Source organism: Oncorhynchus nerka, linkage group LG24 (genome assembly GCF_034236695.1).
Source record: "Oncorhynchus nerka isolate Pitt River linkage group LG24, Oner_Uvic_2.0, whole genome shotgun sequence".
In the NCBI taxonomy this organism is placed as follows: Eukaryota; Metazoa; Chordata; class Actinopteri; order Salmoniformes; family Salmonidae; genus Oncorhynchus; species Oncorhynchus nerka.
The window spans coordinates 21,860,022-21,882,343 of record NC_088419.1 but is presented as its reverse complement, the minus strand read 5'-3'; the positions used below and the strand labels follow the sequence as shown (position 1 = coordinate 21,882,343).

The following is a 22,322-nucleotide window of genomic DNA, read 5'->3' as shown; positions in this document are numbered from 1 at the left end:
AATTATTATTATTATTTTCTGAATTCCTGGTGATTTTACTGTCTTTTTTGACCCAAAACTAAAACCACAAATATTTTAGTATTGTATGCTGTATGTGTTTTTAATGAAAACTGTGGGGGCCGGGGAAAAAAGCATGGTTGCCGACCACTGGATGTGAATCAATGCATCTGGGCATATTCTATTTTTGCATATGACTCTGAAACAAATATTTACCATACCTAAATGAAATGGAAATGAGTGAGCCCTGTGAAACTGTTTTGTTTAGAAAATGAGGCATTTGTATTTCATTTCACATGTTAAAGTTTCCCGCAGAATGTCAGGCCTGGCAGCGTTGTGCAGCTAGGAGTCTTGTATCCAGGGAAACTTTGATTTTTATTATTTTATTTCTCATTCGGAAGTGGTGGTGTATATTTAAAAGGGAGAGACATTGTATCCAACATTAAAATGACTACCCTGTTTATTATAGCTCTCCACCTTTACAATTTAAACCAATCTGTGCTCTTTCCAGTTCTCTGAGGAAGAAACTATGATTCAGTCTACTAATGAGAAGCAGAAGAAACTGTCTTTTTCTCATAACAAGGGATTAAAAAGAGCAAAGGCACTGCACAGAGGAATATACAAGCTACTTTGTGAGGCAGGCAATGAGTGTGTTTCTGTGCTAGGTTATTACTAAATCAAAAATCTAAGCAAATTCATTGTATAAAAATGAATAAAACAGCCAATGTTCTCTTGACTCAAGCCGCCTCTTTTTCCCCACTCCAAATAATTTGATCTGCTCACGTAAGCAAAGCAGCACAGTGGTACCGCTTATTCAGATGCAAAAAAGCATGTTTGTTCTAATTATCGTGATTATTATAATCCATAAACTCGTGATTAGCATTTGTTTGAACTGGAACAGCCACGGACCTGAGCTGGGTTTAGATGTGGTGTGTAGTTGGTTGTCAGGACAGGTTCTGGGTTTAGATGTGGTGTGTAGTTGGTTGTCAGGACAGGATCTGGGTTTAGATGTGGAGTGTAGTTGGTTGTCAGGACAGGATCTGGGTTTAGATGTGGAGTGTAGTTGGTTGTCAGGACAGGATCTGGGTTTAGATGTGGAGTGTAGTTGGTTGTCAGGACAGGATCTGGGTTTAGATGTGGAGTGTAGTTGGTTGTCAGGACAGGATCTGGGTTTAGATGTGGAGTGTAGTTGGTTGTCAGGACAGGATCTGGGTTTAGATGTGGTGTGTAGTTGGTTGTCAGGACAGGATCTGGGTTTAGATGTGGAGTGTAGTTGGTTGTCAGGACAGGATCTGGGTTTAGATGTGGAGTGTAGTTGGTTGTCAGGACAGGATCTGGGTTTAGATGTGGTGTGTAGTTGGTTGTCAGGACAGGATCTGGGTTTAGATGTGGAGTGTAGTTGGTTGTCAGGACAGGATCTGGGTTTAGATGTGGTGTGTAGTTGGTTGTCAGGACAGGATCTGGGTTTAGATGTGGTGTGTAGTTGGTTGTCAGGACAGGATCTGGGTTTAGATGTGGTGTGTAGTTGGTTGTCAGGACAGGATCTGGGTTTAGATGTGGAGTGTAGTTGGTTGTCAGGACAGGATCTGGGTTTAGATGTGGTGTGTAGTTGGTTGTCAGGACAGGATCTGGGTTTAGATGTGGTGTGTAGTTGGTTGTCAGGACAGGATCTGGGTTTAGATGTGGTGTGTAGTTGGTTGTCAGGACAGGATCTGGGTTTAGATGTGGTGTGTAGTTGGTTGTCAGGACAGGATCTGGTTGGTTGTCAGGACAGGATCTGGGTTTAGATGTGGTGTGTAGTTGGTTGTCAGGACAGGATCTGGGTTTAGATGCGGTGTGTAGTTGGTTGTCAGGACAGGATCTGGGTTTAGATGTGGTGTGTAGTTGGTTGTCAGGACAGGATCTGGGTTTAGATGTGGTGTGTAGTTGGTTGTCAGGACAGGATCTGGGTTTAGATGCGGTGTGTAGTTGGTTGTCAGGACGGGATCTGGGTTTAGATGTGGTGTGTAGTTGGTTGTCAGGACGGGTTCTGGGTTTAGATGTGGTGTGTAGTTGGTTGTCAGGACCTGAGCTGGGTTTAGATGCGGTGTGTAGTTGGTTGTCAGGACAGGATCTGGGTTTGAAGGTGGTGTGTAGTTGGTTGTCAAATCTGGATTGATGGTTCTCTCTCTGCCTCGTTAAGTTGACCTGGCTGTTTCTCTGTGGAGCAGCGCTCACATCAGCACGGCCATCTGAGGCCAAACGGACTTCTTTGTGTGTAACTGGAGGCCACGGGGGCTGGCCCGCTGTAGGGAGACTGGTGGCTGGTTTGAAATTGTTCCTGTGTTCCAGTCCTTTCTGTCACAGCAGTGGGTCCATGGGGATTGGAGTGGGGTGGGGTAGGAGGGAAAGCGGGGCAGGGGTGGGGTAGGAGGGAAAGCGGGGCATGGGGAGAGGGGTGCGGGGCATTGGCACAATTTGGAGATAATGCTTGGTTGCTGACTGGGGACATTTTAAGCGCTGATTCGTTGTAGCTGCAGGGGGCTTTGGGTCGGGGTAGACCTTTGGGCCCTCTGCTTTTATCCCGAGAGCAGCACAGTCTCTTCTCTTCAGTGTAGAAGTCTTTCAGCAATAAGAGGTCCTCTTACATCTAGCCACATCCTCCATTTAAAGGTAGCCAGCCGCCCGGGCTAGCTGCCCTTAAGACTTTTTTCTCCCGTCGCCATGCAAGTTTAATGAACTAAACAAAAGACGATTAGGTAGGGACATTTCCATGTCACTGGAAAGTCATTTGGAAAGCCCTTACCCTGCATGATGAATTAAAGAAGTGAAGACCTCGCTCTCTCTCTCTCTCTCTCTCTCTGGAAGAGGGTGTACTTTTGTACGGACACAAGGTTCGGTTTCTGCTCATGCGGAACCAACGCTATAAATTCTGTAATGATTTAATGTGAAAACGTCCTTCATTTTCCACCTACAGACCCATGCAGTAAATAAGTGTGATAGCTAAGTGAGGAAACAGGTGCTGGGGTTTATTGTTGCTTATTTCAATTTCTGACAACATGCGGTAGCTCAGGCTGTAATGCACTAGGAACAGATTTGAAAAGTTTGTGAACTGGTTGTGAATATTGTTTTTTTCACACTTATCATGTGACCTTTGTTATCAATGTGACATTTACCAAAACAACTCAACTGTACATATTGATTATTGAATTGGATGTATTGGCATAATTATCATCACACCCGATACAATCTGTTCTCTTCTAAGCCTTAGTTTTTAATATAGATGCCTTGGTTTTAGGTTTGACACAAAAATTGAGGCTAAATATTCTTCCTTTGATGTTGGGGACGACTAAGTGGAGCCAACAAAATGGGAATGTCAGAAATATAATGTATTCAGCAGTAATTGCACAGCTGATACATTATCCTGCTGTTTTACTTAATATAAGTTAAATCAGTTCAATTTTTCTGTTATATTTCATTCCTAATTATGTGTATATTTCTAATTATAAAACAAAAATACTTTAAGATTTAAATAATATTTAGGTAGCCAGAATAGATTTTTTTGACTTTTAAAAGTTTGATCAGTAGGCTAGCTAGCTTTGATCTTAGCTCGGTACGTCCAACCAGACACTTCCTCAGGAGTTTGGCTGTTTGGAGGCCAAAGCAGTGTGCCATCCAACACAGTGTAAGGGAATGCTAATCTACTCTTTGTTTCTCATAGTAAAGCTACTTATCTCCCCTTAAGCAAAGGTAGCACCGATGAATGGAGGGGTTGTCTAGGTGTGCTGAGTGCACGCATAGCCAGGCACAGCCATTCAAGCTATGTGTGGTGTGGGCCTATTTGGGAAGAATTAGTGACAATATGATCGTTTTTAGGTTTTCCAGCCATTTAATCTGGTCTTTCTAGCTAAAATTCTTCATCTGAAAGTTTGTTTAGTTTTTTTGCTCACTATAGCCTTGTTTCCTCTCCTTCTATCTCCACCCCTCCATTCAAAAGCCCACAGGAGGTGTAGGTGTTTGAAAGTAGCTTGTTTGGAAGGGGTTAGACATTGAAACTCTATCCCCGTCCCCTGTGAAGAGGGTTCCAGCAGGGTCTCAGTTCTCTCTCCCTCCTCTCCTTTGTGTGTTGTGCCACTGTTTCCAGGATCTGGGTAGGCGCCTCGCCTTTCAAAGGTGGGAGATTAACATGTCTCGGGGCAAAAGCCCAACTGTTCAGCTTAGTTTCTCTTTCTTTTCTTTCTTTATGGATAAAAAAAGAGGGAGATTTAGTAGAAAAGTGCAGTACGCTACCTCAAGATTTTTTTTCTCACAGAGGTGGAGAAGTCTAAAAACACCTGTTGCTAGGCGGATGCTGTGAAATTACTCGCAAGATTTACTCCATGGGAAACAAGAGAGGTTGTTGAAGAAAAACCAAAGGGCATTAGCGTAAAAAAAACAACTGTGTAGAGTACACAACATGTCAGTAAACAGAGCTTGATGGATGTCCTAACACACTACTTGCCATGGCAAAAACACCCATCTAATCAGAGCCACACAGTATGCAGAAGAACCCAGCTTCTCCAGGGCTATTGACATCCCTCTCCAACAACACAGTGTCACGTTCATAATTATATATTATGCCCTCAGAATAAAACCCAGTCATGGACCTAAAGCAATGATTCTGGAATAGAATTTCATGGCTCTGTGAACGTTGAGAAGCAGGGTGTTTTTAAATTACTAGCAAAGAATGTCCCCGGTAATATGAACATTGAGTTAGCAGTATAATGGAGTTGATAAAACAACACCTCGCAGGGTGAATAGGAGATAAATGTGTTTATGCTGTGTAGCCAGACAACGGAGCACTGAGGTCAGAACAAGCAAAACAAGGAAGAAGGAAAAGACTCTCGGAGGAAATGGATTCATAAAAACCAGCCTAGACAAGCTTCCCATATTTTGTGGGGCCGGTGTTTATAGTTGATATTTGTAAAGACATTTCCCTATCGTAGCGGCGGTGGCGACAGAGACTGTTTAAGGAAAGGCAATGGCGTTTTGAAATGAGAAAATAATCTGTTTCCTTTATCGTGTTTGACCTGCTTCACCTGGCATACATCAGTGAGCAGAGCCCGGTCTGCCTGTTGGTCCTGTCGACTGCAGCTCTCTCCCTAGGCCTCCTTTATCACTCTAATGGGGTGCTATCTTTCTAAGCTGCTCTCTCACTCCGGGTCTCTGCGGCCTCCACTCACCGGCCTGCCGACTCTCACATTCTTTCTCCATCCATCCTGACAGACACGCAGGCTGGTTTAACACATAATCAGGCTGGATGAGAGGGTGGCCAGGGGGAGGCCCGGCCCTGTCAGGGCCCTCAGACTAGCCCACACCAGTCCATCTCACTGAGGGTCAGGAGAGCTGGAGCACCACCATTAACACACACCACCACCATCACCACACTCACCATCACAACCACCACACTCACCACCACCACCACGAAAACCACCATCACCACTACCACCACCACAACCACCACCATGACCATGACCACCACCACTACAACCACCACCATACTCACCCTGAAGTCCCCTCTGTCCTCAGTAGTTGATAGGCAGAACTAGCCTGTTTAGACCCTGATGTCCCCTCTGTCCTCAGTATATTATATGGAGAACCAGCCTGTTTAGAGCCTGAAGTCCCCTCTGATCTCAGTAGTTGATAGAGAGAACTAGCCTGTTTAGATGTGAGGGTTATTAGGGAAGTGGAGAGTGTTGTTTCCCTATTTCACCGACTCTAAAAGTGAGGTAAAACCGTTGCGTTTCTGGAATGGTAAAACTAGCTAGAAGGCAATGGGCCCTTTATGAAATGCGATCTGTCAATCTAAGTGGAAGATTAACCGAAGGAAAAACTCAAGTGCCATTGCGTCACGCCGAGACATTAGGAATAATTATTATCTGGTAAGGCCACAGGAAGCGATATGTCAGCCTGTCACAAAATGTCAGCACAGGATGAGAATCTCATCTATCCTCTTTCCTTTTTCTGCCTCTGTGTCCTTTACCCAGATTGCCATTCAATTGCCAAACATAGAGAGCGTCTGGATGGAATTGAAGAATGTTAAGAAGCCGAGCTCGGAAGAAACAGACAAAACAGTATCTTGAAAAATTAGAGAATTTAATTTCTTAGTGTGTGTCCGTTGGAGATAACGGCTTGTTGTTTCATCCTCTCGTGGCCCCGCAATGTGGAGAGTGATGTGGAGAGTGATGTGGAGAGTGATGTGGAGAGTGATTGAGACGTCCTCCGTATAGGGAGTCAGTCAGGGCATTTCCTCCTAACTGTGCTCCTAGCCCCAGAGTGAGGCCTTTCCTGTTCTATCAGTACAGTGTATAAAATGCTGACTGCAGACAGTCCCCCCCCCCCCCCCCCATCGCTGAATGAAAGCGTTTGACCACTGTAAGGTAAATTACAGATGCTGTCTGTTGCCCCTCGCTAAGGAGCCTGGTGGAATGTCAGACTTGTATTTTCAACCTCAGCCCTGTTCTCTAAAGGCTCATTTCGGCAGTGTGGTGTAAATAAGGCTTGTGTTGTCTGTCCCAGCTCCTTCTCCATGTTTTTTAACCCACCGTCTGTGTCAACAAGGACAGCCTGTTAACCTAGCCTTTATCTGAGTGGTAGTGTAGGGCGGGTGTCACAAAACCAGACATTTTCAAGTAGTCTCTGTACTTTTTCCCCCCACGTATGAGTTTGTCTGTCGGATTCGGCGTCAATGTAAAACGCAATGGACTATTGTGAGTCAGGAGATGGACGTGTGCGGTGCTCTAATGTGTTTCAGTGTCAGTGTGACACTTCTGTCAGTGAAGCTCTCAAATACTGTATGAGAGGCAGGCCGGGTTTGTCCTGATATTACAGACAAGCACTAGAGATTAAACCCAGGGTAATTATACAGTGACGTGTTACCCCCCCGCCACCAAAAGAAATGTGTTGCTGCAAGGGAAAAATGAGGGGAAAAAAACTATCCCCCTCTTTTACCTAATGCTTCAACATCTCCGTTAAAGAGTGTGTTTTCAGCTGATGATGCCAGGAACAGGATCTGGCCAAAAGCGTCTGTGCTGCTGGGACTGGAATGCAGGCTCTGGGATGGCTGTGTTTGTGCATGTCACTCAGTGCACTGTGAGAGAGTGCTGGAGAGGGAGAGCCAGGGCGAGCCCAGAAAATGGTTACCCATGTCACACAGCTGTTGGATTTGAGGCCCTAATTTGCCGCCTTGTTGCTTCTGTAAACATTTCCGAATGCCAAAGCCGGTCAGACACGTTGATAAACACAGGGGCCCTGATGACAAAACAAGGAAAATAAAGTGTTTTTTCATGGAAACTTTAACTTGGAGTACTATTTACTTTTGAAAGCCCTGTGGTTCTAGTGGCTGAGATAGCACTAATCTGGGCCTGCTAGCTAGCGACGTGGAGGCTCAGCCTGGGAACATGGTAGCCAGGCAGCCCTGGGCTCAGCTGGGCCTCCCCTCCACACTGCTGGCCACTTAGCGGAGCACCACTACTCAAACCTAAAGGTAAACAGACACACTGGCTTATCAGAGTGTTTAAACAGCCATGCATGGTGAGAGAAGAGAGGAGAAAGCAGCCTTTCAAACAGCACCGTTGGCCAATCTTTAACTTGCCTCAAATGGACTGCTCTATGTGATCACAGACACGGGCCAACATGTGAATATTTACATAGTCTTATCAGAGTATGGTATAGCGCATTATGTGTCTGTCTTTGCGCAGGTACATTGTTTGCACTTAAAGTCTAATGTTATGGTAGATTGGTAAATTAGAATATGTGTGATTAATATGTTTCGGCAGGCAGCACACAACTCTAACCAAAGGCACTTCTCTCACAGCCTTAAAACCCTGTTTTCAATTACTAGCTATCTCAGCTAAAATAATGTTAGAGCTAAAATCATGTATTTTCCCACCCTTTCTCCAAATAATGTCTTGTTTCATGAGGCTGGTGAGATAAATAGAGAGTGACAGGGCTTTTATGTTGCTGAAATGGGGATACCCCGTCCCTCGCTCTCCTCCACGCGCTGAGACGGTGTTAGAATGAGGAAACCTGGGTTCCCTTATCCTCTCTATTTTAGATCTATCACAGAAGTATGGCCAAAGATTATGAACGCTTGAAAAAATAGTGCAACGGAGATCTGAAATGGGAAACATCGCCATGAAAATTTCCCCAGCAGGTCATGAAAAAATTGAATTTTTAAAATGTTTTTCTATAATTTGCTAGTTTGTATGCAGAGCTATTTACAGGCGTATAGACTCCTTGCAGATTGGAACAGAAATAATGTGGCCAGAAGGCTTAGCAAAGGATCTTACACCAACAGTAGGTCACCATGGATTAGCAGACTTATAGTGTTGAGACAAAAAAAGCCAAACCTAGAATTTCCCTATTCACTAACATGGAACCCATGTCCCCCCACACCAAACGCGATCACGACACTCAGGTTAAAATATCAAAACAAACTCTGAACCAATTATATTAATTTGGGGACAGGTCGAAAAGCATTAAATATTTATGGCAATTTAGCTAGCTAGCTAATTTGTCCTATTTAGCTATCTTGCTGTTGCTAGCTAATTTGTCATGGGATATAAACATTGAATTGTTATTTTACCTGAAATGCACAAGGTCCTCTACTCCACCAATTAATCTACACATTAAACGGTCAACCGAATCATTTCTAGCCATCTCTCCTCCTTCCAGGCTTTTTCTTCTCTTGACTTTATATTGCGATTGTCAACTTTCATAAATTATGTTCATTTCCGGCACTGACCTCGTTCTTCTTTCAGTCACCCACGTGGGTATAACCAATAGGTAGCTGCTTCTATAAACCAATGAGGAGATTTGAGAGGCAGGACTTGCAGCGAGATCTGCATCAGAAATAGAACTGATTTCTATTTTAGCCCTTGGCCACGCAGGCGCTCGTTTGCGCACGCGAGCGGTGTGGGTGCAATAATTGAATAACATGTATGTCTACATTTATTTTGAAGTGCTCGCGCACGTGACGCGCGCAGTGTAGTCAGCCTGTAATGCTAAAAGTGAATTTGGATAATGTGATTCACAAAGCCCTCTATATGAATAATTTTATTCATTATACTGGAATTGTTTCTTTGCTAAAAAAATTGTTATTATCGCTGGATTTTGTCTGGAAGTATGCCCTTTTTTGTCCCCTCACGATTTAGTTTGTGGCCCATTGCATAGAACAATGATCTGTGATAATTGAAGATGCTCATGTGGATAGATTGAATCAGCGGCTGAATGAATGAATTGTCATTGAGACATGTCAATGGACCCACACAAACAACCATGTGAACGATAGTGAATTATTCACTGTCTTCTATCCCTGGTGGACAAGCCTATTCATCTCACCTCTTTCTTTTGAAGGTGAAACATTCAAATAATCCATTTAGGATTTCTACAACCTTGTCTGTGTTCTATGGGAGCACCCCACGGAGCACTGTAGGGCAACATTCTCTCTCAGACTGGGCTTTGATTAGCAAAAACACTTATTTATTTCAAGTTTCCAGTTTTTTTTATGTCAGGTGAACAAGCACTGTAAAATGCTTTTTTGCCAGCTCTAAACGCAAAAATGCAGTAATCGATAACAATGTAATACTAAAAATAACAAGGTAGAACAAAAATACACAAGAAGTGAAAATAAGAAGAACACGATAAAGTAAGAAGCTTTATACAGGGTCAGTTCCAATACTATATTTACAATGTGCAGGAATACTAGAGTGATGGAGGTATGTGTAGGGTGACTAGGCATCAGGATATATATTTTTTTATTTTACCTTTATTTAACCAGGCAAGTCAGTTAATCTGTTGCTTCTACTCGGGACGCTTGCGTCCCAACTAGAGCTCTGGAAATGCAAATGCGCTACGCTAAATGCTAATAGTATTAGTTAAAACTCAAAAGTTCATTAAAATACACATGCAGGGTATCGAATTAAAGCTACACTCGTTGTGAATCCAGGCAACAAGTCAGATTTTTAAAATGCTTTTCGGCGAAAGCATGAGAAGCTATTATCTGATAGCATGTAACACCCCAAAAGACCCACAGGGGACGTAAACAAAATAATTAGCATTTCGGCGTTACACAAACCGCACAATAAAATAGAAAACATTCATTACCTTTCACCATCTTCTTTGTTGGCACTCCTAGATGTCCCATAAACACTATTTGGGTCTTTATTTCGATTAAATCGGTCCATATAAAGCCTAGATATCGTTATATGTAGACTGTGTGATAAACGAAAAAAACATCGTTTCAAAACGTAACGTCATTTTTTAAAATTCAAAAAGTCGACGATAAACTTTCACAAAACACTTCGAAATACATTTGTAATGCAACTTTAGGTATTAGTAAACGTTAATAAGCGATAAAATTCATCAGGAGGCGATGTAAAGATCATTAGCTGTCCGTCTGGAAAAATGTCCGGCTAGAAACTCAACGAAAATATCCGGTCCTAGACCTAAGGAGATACGGTGCCCTGCAGGTGTTTGACCAAGAAAAAACTTGAAGGGAAATGACAAGACTCTAGACACCGTGTGGAAGCTGTAGGTACTGCAACCTCAGTCAATTAATTGTGGTTCACCTTTATCAATGGGTTCAAGTAGCGCATGGATATATTTTCCCATTTTCAGTGATCAGTTTTTCCTGTGCTTTTCGATGTAAATGCCGTTCTGGTAAAGCCACAGCAGTGATTTAACCAGTTTTATAAACGTCTGAGTGTTTTCTATCCACACAGACTAAGCAAATGCATATACTATATTCCTGGCATGAGTAGCAGGGCGCTGAAATGTTGCGCGATTTTTAACAGAATGTTCAAAAAAGTAGAGGGTCGACTTAAGAGGTTAAGAACACATTCTTATTTTCAATGACAGCCTAGGAACAGTGGGTTAACTGCCTGTTCAGGGGCAGAACAACAGATTTGTACCTTGTCAGCTCAGGGGTTTGAACTTGCAACCTTCCGGTTACTAGTCCAACGCTCTAACCACTAGGCTACCCTGCTGCCCCAAAATGATACACTGAGTAGCAGCAGAGTAAATTATTATTATGTGTGTGTGTGTGTGTGTGTGTGTGTGTGTGTGTGTGTGTGTGTGTGTGTGTGTGTGTGTGTGTGTGTGTGTGTGTGTGTGTGTGTGTGTGTGTGTGTGTGTGTGTGTGTGTGTATAGAGTCTATAAATGTGTGTGTATGTTATGTGTGTGTTGGAGTGTCAGTGTGCGTAAGTGTGTAGGGTCCTGTGAGTGTGCATGGAGACAAAAATAAAAATAAAATACTAGGGTCAACTCAGATAGTCAGTGTAGCCATTCTGTTATCTATTTAGTCTTATGGCTTGGGTATAGAAGCTGTTGGTGTCAGACTTGATGCACCGGTACCACTTGCCGTGCGGAAGCAGAGAGAAGAGCTTGGGTGGTTGGAGTCTTTGGCGATTTTCCGGCCCTTCTTTTCACACCACCTGATATAGATGTCCTGGATGGCAGGGAGCTCGGCCCCAGTGATGTACTGGGCTGTCCGCACAACCCTCTGTAGCACCATGTGATCGAGGGCGGTGCTGTTGCCATACCAAGCAGTTATGCCGCCTGTCAAGATGCTCTCAATGGTGCAGCTGAATAACTTTTTGAGGATTTGAGGGCCCATGACAAACCTTTTTAACCTCCTGAAGGGGAAGAAGCGATGTCACCCCTTCTTCACGTCTGTGTGTGTGATTGGACCATATTTAAGTCCTTATTGATTTGGACACTGAGTAACTTAAAGACTAAAGGATAAAATATGCACCAAATATAGCCAGATTTTTCCTCTGGTTAATAAGCAGTGATTTTTCCCCATGCAGTGCAGGCTTTGCCATGGTGATATTTGTGATGTGTTTTTAAGTAGAGTTTGTTAAGCTTGTTGATGATGCCAGAGGGGCAGGTTGATCCAAACACCAGCTGTTCTGTGATGTGAGCACAAGTGTAATGCTCTGTTCCATCATGCCCTTTCTCTTTTATGGGAATTCAAGTGTGAACTAAAATATTTTCTCTCTCTCTCTCTCTCTCTCTCTCTCTCTCTCTCTCTCTCTCTCTCTCTCTCTCTCTCTCTCTCTCTCTCTCTCGCTCTCTCTCTCTCTCTCGCTCTCTCCCTTCTCCTCTTCTCCTGGTCATAGCATGTGGCCGTGGGTTCTACAAGTCCTCGTCCCAGGACCTGCAGTGTTCGCGCTGCCCAGCACACAGCTACAATGACCGGGAGGGCTTGTGGCGCTGCGACTGTGAGGACGGCTACTACCGGGCGCACTCAGACCCACCCTCTGTGGCCTGCACAAGTAAGTACTGGAGTGTTGCTAAGTAAATGAAGGAAGGACCTGGAGTAGAGTCTGCATTTATGCCCCCATTAACACATCCTAGCACACGTACAAACAATCTCGCACCCCTTCCAGATCCCTACTGACCACCCTGAGAATGTTTAATCTGGAGAAGTCTGGTGAAAACCCACTCCAGAGTCCATACCAGAGCCCTGCTTAAGCTTCCCAATATGTCTTTAGAATGATGTTAATGGGCCTGGGTGTCTGTCCCCCCCCCTAGCTGGTAGCTAATTTGCCATTTCCCATCTAAAAGATTGCAATTACAGTCAGCAGCAGTAGCCCTGGCAGCACCCTGTGTCTCCATTTGTCCTGGCCAATGTGGCAATTATGTGACAAGCATTGATGACTTGTTTACACAGGCCAGGGGATTCATTTTACAGGGTGGGGCTCATTTGCTCCCAAATCCACTCCTGTTGCTCCCAAACAGGTTGATTCAGGAGAGCCAAGGGGTATTTTTACACCCCCCCCCCCCCTCAAACCAATGACAGTCTACACAGAGATTGAGAGAGAGAGGGAGAAGAGGGGGACAGATAGAGAAAGAGAGGTAGATGTAGATGTGGAGGGAGAGGAAGAGGGAGCGAGAGAGAGAGAGAGAGAGAGAGAGAACGGGGAGAGAGAGAGAGAACGGGGAGAGATAGGGGGACAGATAGAGAAAGAGAGGTAGATGTAGATGGAGAGGAAGAGGGTGAGGAAGAGGGAGCGAGAGAGAGAGAGAACGGGGAGAGAGAACGGGGACAATGAAATTAGTCTTCATTTAAAGGAACAGTAGCGTGGGCAGGGTGGTACAAGACTGGGCTAATAAGGTGAGGTGGAAAAGTGGACTTCTTCTGTAAGTCTGACAGGCTGATTTATCATTAGTGAGTTATTCCAGCGTCTCTCTCTCTCTCTCTCTCTCTCTCTCTCTCTCTCTCTCTCTTACATTTCACTGCCCCCCAACCATTCCCTAGCAACTACAGGCAGGAATCAGGATGGTCTCTCTCTCTCTGTTGAGCTCTTCCCGTGTTTTTTCTGGCCAGTCTTAATACAGTCATTGACTTGAAACAAGGACAGGACACACTGAATGCAATTTGACCTAATTGTTGCCTGGTACCTATCCCTTCCCACCCCTTACCTTCTCCAATCAAAAACTGGTAGAAAAAAAGCCCACATTTCCACGGTAACCACTCTCCACCAGGGCCGTCCTGTGGCTTTTATGAAAGCAAATCCCTCACATTGACCAAGAGAAGAACACATCTGGTTTGTTATTTGTCGATGCCCTCTGCCTGTTCTGCTGTGAAGAATCACTTTGGAAGAAACAGGAGATTGAGCTCTCTATTTCACAGATTCACTATGTCTAGATTTATACAACATAGAAAAATATTCATTGTATTCAAAATTACCAATATTAAGTAAAGTTTAATTCTTTCCATTCAACCAATAGAGAAGGTTAACAATGCTTTTATGCCTGCATATGTAAATTATTGCTGGGTGAAGTTATTGTGACCACATCAATGTTCGTGGACATTTTCTTTGTGGGGTCTTGTATGGTCTGGGATACAATAGTAAACGAAAGCGAATTTACATTGCTTGAGCAAACAGCTTGATTGACATATTTTGAAATGGGCGCTTGTAAACCTCCCTTATGTTAGGCTCTGCACAAACAGATAGATCTCTGCAGCAGATGGATTAGACATCTTAAGATGAAGATTGGACGAAGGGGAATATAAAGATGCAACATCACGGGAGGTAATTCACTGCAAGAGGCAAAAAGCCACGCAGAACAAAAATTAGGACACTAGTCAAACAATATATTTTGCATTATAATTGTTGCAAATATTGCATGTTGGGAGAGAAGGGAAAAAACATTGTATGATAATCTTTTTACAATATTTGCTTACTCCATTTTTATGCAAAGCCAAGAGATAATGAGAACTGTATGTGGGTGACACTGCAGGAATGCTGCAAAAAAAATTCCAAGCAGAAGCTGGGGCAAAGACTTGAAGCTGTTGACTGGTTGGGGAGTGGGCATCAATCATGTGACAGCTGTGAGTAGTGCTGGTGGTAGTAGCATCTGAAAAGGGCAGTTGTGATCAGCCATCTCACCCCGTCCTCCCCTCCAGCCCCTCTCCCCCATCTCCCCCTTCCCCCCTCCAGCCCCTCTTCCCCATCTCCCCCTTCCTTCCCCCCAGCTCCTCTCGCCCCCCGTCCCACTCAAATTTGCCACCTCAACAAGTTGACATCTCACAGAAGGAGAGGGAAAGGGAGTGAGAGAAACAGAGAGAAACAGAGAGAAAGAAACAGTCCATTCTGATTCCTGCCTGTAGTTGCTAGGGGGTGTTCGGGTGCCAGTGAAATGTAAGAGCCCCACTCCTCTCCTCCTATCACAGCCTCCCTCTCTTCTGCATGGCTTCACTCAGCCAAGTTTTAATCACCCAGGTCAAAGGTCATGACACGTGTTTGTAGATTAAGGATTACTGCTTGGCTGATTTGAATACCAGCCTCCCCTTTCTCCTTCCATCCCTCCAATTAGTGAGCTAATACAGATGTATGATTTTAATTTGAGACAGTTTGATAAAGCAGGGAAATCATTTTGCAGCAACAGGAAATGTTAATTATTATGTGGATTATCATTTTTGTAGGGGTTGATACATTTTTATTTAAGGTCAAATCAAGTCTGACATTTCTAAATGAAAATTACAACCTTCAGAAGTCTTTTTAAACTCCAAAGTTTTACATTTCCCGCAACAGGGTGATCAAATTAAGATTGTACATCTGTAGGGCAGTGGAGGGCTGAGACAGCCTGGAGCACTTCTCTCTCCCAGCGCAGCTTTCTCTCACACCAGATAAGCACAGGATTCTTTTCTCCTAAGCCCTCTGACTAACTCAACTCTAAACAGACAAGCGACAGGCTCAGGAAGATGACCTAATGATCAACTAACTGCTATTAACCAAAATAGTCAGCCATCTTGATTTATGCAATATAATTCAGTTGAGAAACGTCCATTAGATTCTGTTGACACTTTGGGGGAGTGAGAACGTGCTGTCAGAGGCGGTTATTCATCAGCAATATCACAGGTTCACCCTGTCTCTGGAGAAATAGCTGCATTACGCTATGAGAAGGAGGTGGCAGGACACACATGCACACACTCACACGCACGCACACACACACGTACGTGCGTGCTGACACACACATATGAGCACACAACACAATGCCGTGTTGGAAGGAAGAAGCTAGCATGTGACTGAGACATCTTAGACTGTTAGGGCTATGGAAGGCCAATCCGTGAAATGAAACTTCACCAGGAGGAGGGGGTGAGAGAGGGAAAGGAAACTTCACCAGGAGGAAGGGGTGAGAGAGGGAAAGGAAACTTCACTGGGAGGAGGGGGTGAGAGAGGGAAAGGAAACTTCACCAGGAGGAAGGGGTGAGAGAGGAAAATGAAACTTCACCAGGAGGAGGGGGTGAGAGAGGGAAAGGAAACTTAATTTTGTATTTTTTATTTCACCTTTATTTAACCAGGTAGGCTAGTTGAGAACAAGTTCTCATTTGCAACTGCGACCTGGCCAAGATAAAGCATAGCAGTGTGAACAGACAACACAGAGTTACACATGGAGTAAACAATTAAAAAGTCAATAACACAGTAGAAAAAAAAGGGGGAGTCTATATACAATGTGTGCAAAAGGCATGAGGTAGGCGAATAATTACAATTTTGCAGATTAACACTGGAGTGATAAATGATCAGATGGTCATGTACAGGTAGAGATATTGGTGTGCAAAAGAGCAGAAAAGTAAATAAATAAAACAGTATGGGGATGAGGTAGGTGAAAATGGGTGGGCTATTTACCAATAGACTATGTACAGCTGCAGCGATCGGTTAGCTGCTCAGATAGCTGATGTTTGAAGTTGGTGAGGGAGATAAAAGTCTCCAACTTCAGCGATTTTTGCAATTCGTTCCAGTCACAGGCAGCAGAGTACTGGAACGAAAGGCGGCCGAATGAGATGTTGGCTTTAGGGATGATCAATGAGATACACCTGCTGGAGCGCGTGCTACGGATGGGTGTTGCCATCGTGACCAGTGAACTGAGATAAGGCGGAGCTTTACCTAGCATGGACTTGTAGATGACCTGGAGCCAGTGGGTCTGGCGACGAATATGTAGCGAGGGCCAGCCGACTAGAGCATACAAGTCGCAGTGGTGGGTGGTATAAGGTGCTTGAGTGACAAAACGGATGGCACTGTGATAGACTGCATCCAGTTTGCTGAGTAGAGTGTTGGAAGCCATTTTGTAGATGACATCGCCGAAGTCGAGGATCGGTAGGATAGTCAGTTTTACTAGGGTAAGCTTGGCGGCGTGAGTGAAGGAGGCTTTGTTGCGGAATAGAAAGCCGACTCTTGATTTGATTTTCGATTGGAGATGTTTGATATGAGTCTGGAAGGAGAGTTTGCAGTCTAGCCAGACAACTAAGTACTTATAGATGTCCACATATTCAAGGTCGGAACCATCCAGGGTGGTGATGCTAGTCGGGCATGCGGGTGCAGGCAGCGATCGGTTGAAAAGCATGCATTTGGGAGGAGGGGGTGAGAGAGGGAAATGAAACTTCACCGGGAGGAGGGGGTGAGAGAGGGAAAGGAAACTTCACTGGGAGAAGGGGGTGAGAGAGGGAAATTAAACTTCACCGGGAGGAGGGGTGAGAGAGGGAAAGGAAACTTCACCTGAAGGAGGGGGTGAGAGAGGGAAAGGAAACTTCACTGGGAGGAGGGGGTGAGAGAGGGAAATGAAACTTCACTGGGAGGAGGGGGTGAGAGAGGGAAATTAAACTTCACCGGGAGGAGGGGTGAGAGAGGGAAAGGAAACTTCACTGGGAGGTGAGAGAGGGAAAGGAAACTTCACTGGGAGGAGGGGGTGAGAGGGAAATGAAACTTCACTGGGAGGAGGGGGTGAGAGAGGGAAATTAAACTTCACCGGGAGGAGGGGGTGAGAGAGGGAAAGGAAACTTCACCTGAAGGAGGGAGTGAGAGAGGGAAAGGAAACTTCACTGGGAGGAGGGGGTGAGAGAGGGAAAGGAAACTTTACTGCGAAGAGGGGGTGAGAGAGGGAAATGAAACTTCACCGGGAGGAGGGGGTGAGAGAGGGAAATGAAACTTCACCGAGAGGAGGGGGTGAGAGGGGGAAAGGAAACTTCACTGGGAGGAGGGGGTGAGAGAGGGAAAGGAAACTTCACCGGGAGGAGGGGGTGAGAGAGGGAAAGGAAACTTCACTGGGAGGAGGGGGTGAGAGAAGGAAAGGAAACTTCACTGTGAGGAGGGGGTGAGAGAGGGAAATGAAACTTCACCGGGAGGAGGGAGTGAGAGAGGGAAACAAAACTTCACCGGGAGGGGTGAGAGAGGGAAATTAAACTTCACCGGGAGGAGGGGGTGAGAGAGGGAAATTAAACTTCACCGGGAGGAGGGGGTGAGAGAGGGAATAGAAATATCACCTAGAGGAGGGGGTGATAGAGGGAAATTAAACTTCACCGGGAGGGGGTGAGAGGGGGTGAGAGAGGGAAATTAAACTTCACTGGTAGGAGGGGGTGAGAGGGGGAAATTAAACTTCACTGGGAGGAGGGGGTGAGAGAGGGAAATTAAACTTCACCTGGAAGGGGGGTAAGAGAGGGAAACATAAAGAGACAGAGAGGCGAGAGCAGCAAGCCCTTGAGCTACCGCGATCAGCAGACAGACGGTGGACGCTCGGGATGTGTCGCGCCTCCGAGCTGCAGGTGAGGCGGGGGGAGGACAGTGTCACCTCACCCTACAGTGGCTTGGAGAGGACTGTGTCGAGGCAGGGAACCAAGCCAACCCAGTGAACAGGAAGCACTATGTCTAGCCAAGGACAAAGAGGGGAAGCTTGCACCGTATTGCATGTCTGCAAAAACAAGACCAAGACCAAAACACAGGCCACTCAAATTCTATTTCAATATCCTCCTCCAGCTGTTATCTCTGAAATCACTACCCTGGTCTTTGTCACTTGAGACCCAATGAGAGTGGCTGAGTAAAACTAGCTATTATCTGTTGGTAACCGTGATCATTGTAATGCAGTACCAACAGACCCCAGAGACGTGTGTGTGTGTGTGTGTGTGTGTGTGTGTGTGTGTGTGTGTGTGTGTGTGTGTGTGTGTGTGTGTGTGTGTGTGTGTGTGTGTGTGTGTGTGTGTGTGTGCGTGCGTGCGTGCGTGCACGTGTGCTTGTTTGTGTGACTCGCTCTTTGTACCTGAAGATTCTTAAGGACGCAGGTTGAGTGTCGGCGACAGTGCTGAAGTTGTGCCTTGGTGCTCGCTAGAGTCACGCCGCCACTCCTCTTCACCTGCCACAGGTGTCTCTTTCATCTCCAGAGCCCCGAGTCTCACCATCTTCTCCCTCTGGGAGGAATGAGTAAAATAACAAAATGTGCAGTATTTTTGACACAGACGATTGTAGTTTCCGCTCTAAGCATACCTATTGCCTGTTTGTAAATACGTCTGTCTCATTAAATGGGTTGAGAAGCTCCTTGCGAGGGTTCACTAGAGGAACCATTCTGATGAAAATGGAGTCGTTTAGAATTGTAGATGTTTTTTAAAACTGCTCATGAACAAAGATTACAAATCATAATCTACAGGTGTAGGTATTCAAAGTTTTAAAAGGCTTCTAAAGTTTCTAATTTCCACTTTCAATCGTCAGACTTTATTTGCCCTAACGGAAAATGTGTCAACCCCTACAACAAAATGTCCAGTAATTATAATACACATTTCCTGTTGCTGCAGGACTATTTTCCTGTTGTAGCAAACTGTGTATGATTAAGATCCTACATCTGTATGGTGCATTAAGGGGGCTATAAAACGAGCACTCAATTTCAAGTGTACAGTATGTAAACATCTGGGTCATAAAAACAAGGGCTGGAATTTGAATGATAAAAGCAGCCATTTGTAAATCATTGTTTTTATGAGAGGAATGTCATTCTTTGCCATTACACCCCCTGTTCAGAGGGCAATGGTTTGTGTTGTGCAGTTTGGAGACTTTCTGGAACTGATTGTTATTCTATAGGCTGTTGTGAGGCTGTTGTGAGATTTAATTTCACTTGTAAATTCTGGGGTGAGTCAGACTTGTCTGTCTGCCTATTTTACTCAAATGTATATGTTTAGTGTCTCTGCAATTCATTGGAAAGGAAACCCTTTGTCTCACCATGGGATAATTCTATTTTGGGGAGGACTGAGGGAGAGTTAATGCCCCTTTATGCCTCCCTTTGATCCTCCGTTCAGGATGAATAATTATACAATGTAATGACATCTTAATCATTTCAAAATGGGATATTCCTACAAATCTTACATTTTTCATATAGGCCTATTCCATGTTTTAATGTAAACACTGATTTGTGAATTGTGGATGCATGACCATCGAATGAAGAGAACGGGCATCCAAAAAGGGTCTACCTTGTCCTGGCATGAGCCATTCACACCTTCCAATAGGTCTAATCTCTATAAAAGGATAATCACACTCAAAAGTAAATACTGTTGCACACTTGACATTACAATGTTGAATACTTCAGACATGAATAATTCATAATTGTTGCTGATTAACAATGAAAACACCCCTTAAATGGGAGAAAACAAATGACGTTGGGCACACGACCAGTGGCTAACGATTAACATTCATATTTAGCATGCACAGCATCATATCAGAGTGGTAGTAAATGCAGTCATTTTGCATTATAATGGTCTCCATGGGTTATTTCCATTTCAGCACCTCCTCTACATTGACCTTACTTGTATTTAACTTCCTCTGACGACCTGCACTAGTTTTTCTTTTTAGATCTGAGTTCTGTCATAATTGTGTGTCAGGCTTAGAGCTGGCATGTCCCGTGGCATTCAGTCTGAGGGAACAGAACAGAACGGTGAACCACAGATCCAGTCAGTGCACACATATGGTTGGCTGTCACTTTCCTTCCCTGGCACTCTGTTATTTAACTCTCCCTCCTCTTCCTCATTAAATCGTCTCCCGCCTTTCCTCCTCTCCCTCCTCTCATTGTCTTCCCTCCTGCCCTGACAGGACCTCCCTCGGCACCACAGAACCTGGTTTACAACATCAACCAGACCACCGTCAGCCTGGAGTGGAGCCCGCCGGCCGACATGGGCGGTCGCAACGACGTCACCTACAGGATTATGTGCCGGCGCTGCAGCTGGGAGCCCGAGGAGTGCGTGCCGTGCGGGGGGAACGTGGGATACTCCCCCCAGCAGGCGGAATTAGTGGACACCTACGTAAATGTGGTGGACCTACTGGCCCACGCCAACTACACCTTTGAGGTGGAGGCCGTCAACGGGGTCTCTGACCTCAGCCGCACCCAGAGGCTTTTTGCCGCAGTCAGCGTCGCCACCAGTCAAGCAGGTAGGCTCATAGAGTTACACTATTCAGTTCAGTTTAATTGCCTAGAACACTGAGAGAAAGTAGAAGTGCTGGGGAACTTCAATATTCCTCTGCTGTGGGCTGGTGTGGGCTGGTGAGGGCTGGTGTGGGCTGGTGAGGGCTGCTGTGGGCTGGTGAGGGCTGGTGTGGGCTGGTGAGGGCTGCTGTGGGCTGCTGTGGGCTGTGGGCTGGTGTGGGCTGCTGTGGGCTGGTGAGGGCTGCTGTGGGCTGGTGAGGGCTGCTGTGGGCTGGTGAGGGCTGCTGTGGGCTGGTGTGGGCTGGTGAGGGCTGCTGTGGGCTGGTGAGGGCTGCTGGGGGCTGGTGAGGGCTGGTGAGGGCTGGCAAGGGCTGGTGAGGGCTGCTGTGGGCTGGTGAGGGCTGCTGTGGGCTGGTGAGGGCTGCTGTGGGCTGGTGTGGGTTGATGAGGGCTGGTGTGAGCTGGAATTGCTTTCATGATTGCGTTACAAAGAAATGTAATTAATGTTCATATGCAGCATTTTTTGGTCTTCTAGTTGTTCAGGATAAGTGAGTCAAATATGGCCATTTTAGGATACAATATAATGTTAAAAGTTTGCTCTTTAGTCTCAGCACATTCTGACAGAATTATATGGGTATTTTGCACTGAAGTCATTAGTGAAGTTCAATTGAGAACATGCACCTTAAGTACCTTAAGCATTCTACTTTGGCTTTAATGATCATAGGCTGATATTATCCACAACATTTACAGTTTGCATATTCCCCAGATTAATTTAAAGTGTGCGTCAGAGCTATGGTGGCAAACATTATTAATGTAGCAAGGCTTGCTGCCAGTTTTACCATAGGAAACAGTGCGTGTCGCTAAACGCCCCTTGGGAACCTACCATAATTAAAATGCTGTATTTTTTGGGGTGACACACTCCAACTCAAGGCTGCACTAGATCTTTTTATTTGTTCATTATTTCTATGGATCCACCAAACAAGATGTGTCCATCATGGTCAAGCATCCATGAAATCCAGTTGGCGTAAAAAGGACCTACTAACTAGTGTTATTGAAAGAGGACTGCACAGGTCCCTGTTTTTGACCGTGTGGGAGAACTGTGGACGTGGCCTTGAGCAGGGTGTTGACCCTGATTGCTCCTGTGGATCGCTCTGGATGGGAGTCTGTTAGATGAATGAACGTAATGTAAATGTTGAGCGAATTCACGGCAAGTAGATTGTATGGTTTAATCATTTCAAAAAAGAGGATTGCATAGCCATTGTGTCATATAAAGAGGGTTTGGGGAATATTATCATCATAACCATGTTGCTTACCAGTATCTACAGATGTAGGATCTTTCATTTGAGTCACTTTTCTACAGCAGGAAAATAACCCTTCACCAACAGGAAATGTGAATTATTATGTGCATTGTAATTAATGGACATTTTTGTAGGGGCCGATACATTTTTCTGATGTCCGACATTTAAAAGTGGAAATGACAAACTTCAGAAACATTTTTAAACCTTGAATACACTACCAGTTTTAAATGTTTAAAAGTTCTCCTGCAACAGGGTGATCAAATTAAGATCCTACATTTGTACGAGCATTCTGGGACTCATGTGGGGCACTCAATAGGCTATTGTGG

The 22,322-nt window shown here is 44.9% G+C and overlaps 1 protein-coding gene across 3 annotated transcripts in view; it reads left to right on the top strand.

Annotated features, from left to right (window-relative positions):
• Positions 1-22,322, top strand: part of LOC115107662 (ephrin type-A receptor 7-like) — a 76,761-nt gene that overhangs the window by 9,561 nt on the left and 44,878 nt on the right. For all 3 annotated transcript variants that reach the window (XM_029631159.2, XM_029631157.2, XM_065008713.1), the window contains exons 4-5: positions 12,139-12,294; positions 20,368-20,703. In XM_029631159.2, coding sequence (XP_029487019.1) covers positions 12,139-12,294; positions 20,368-20,703 — 492 coding nt within the window. The remainder of the gene's footprint in view (positions 1-12,138; positions 12,295-20,367; positions 20,704-22,322) is intronic.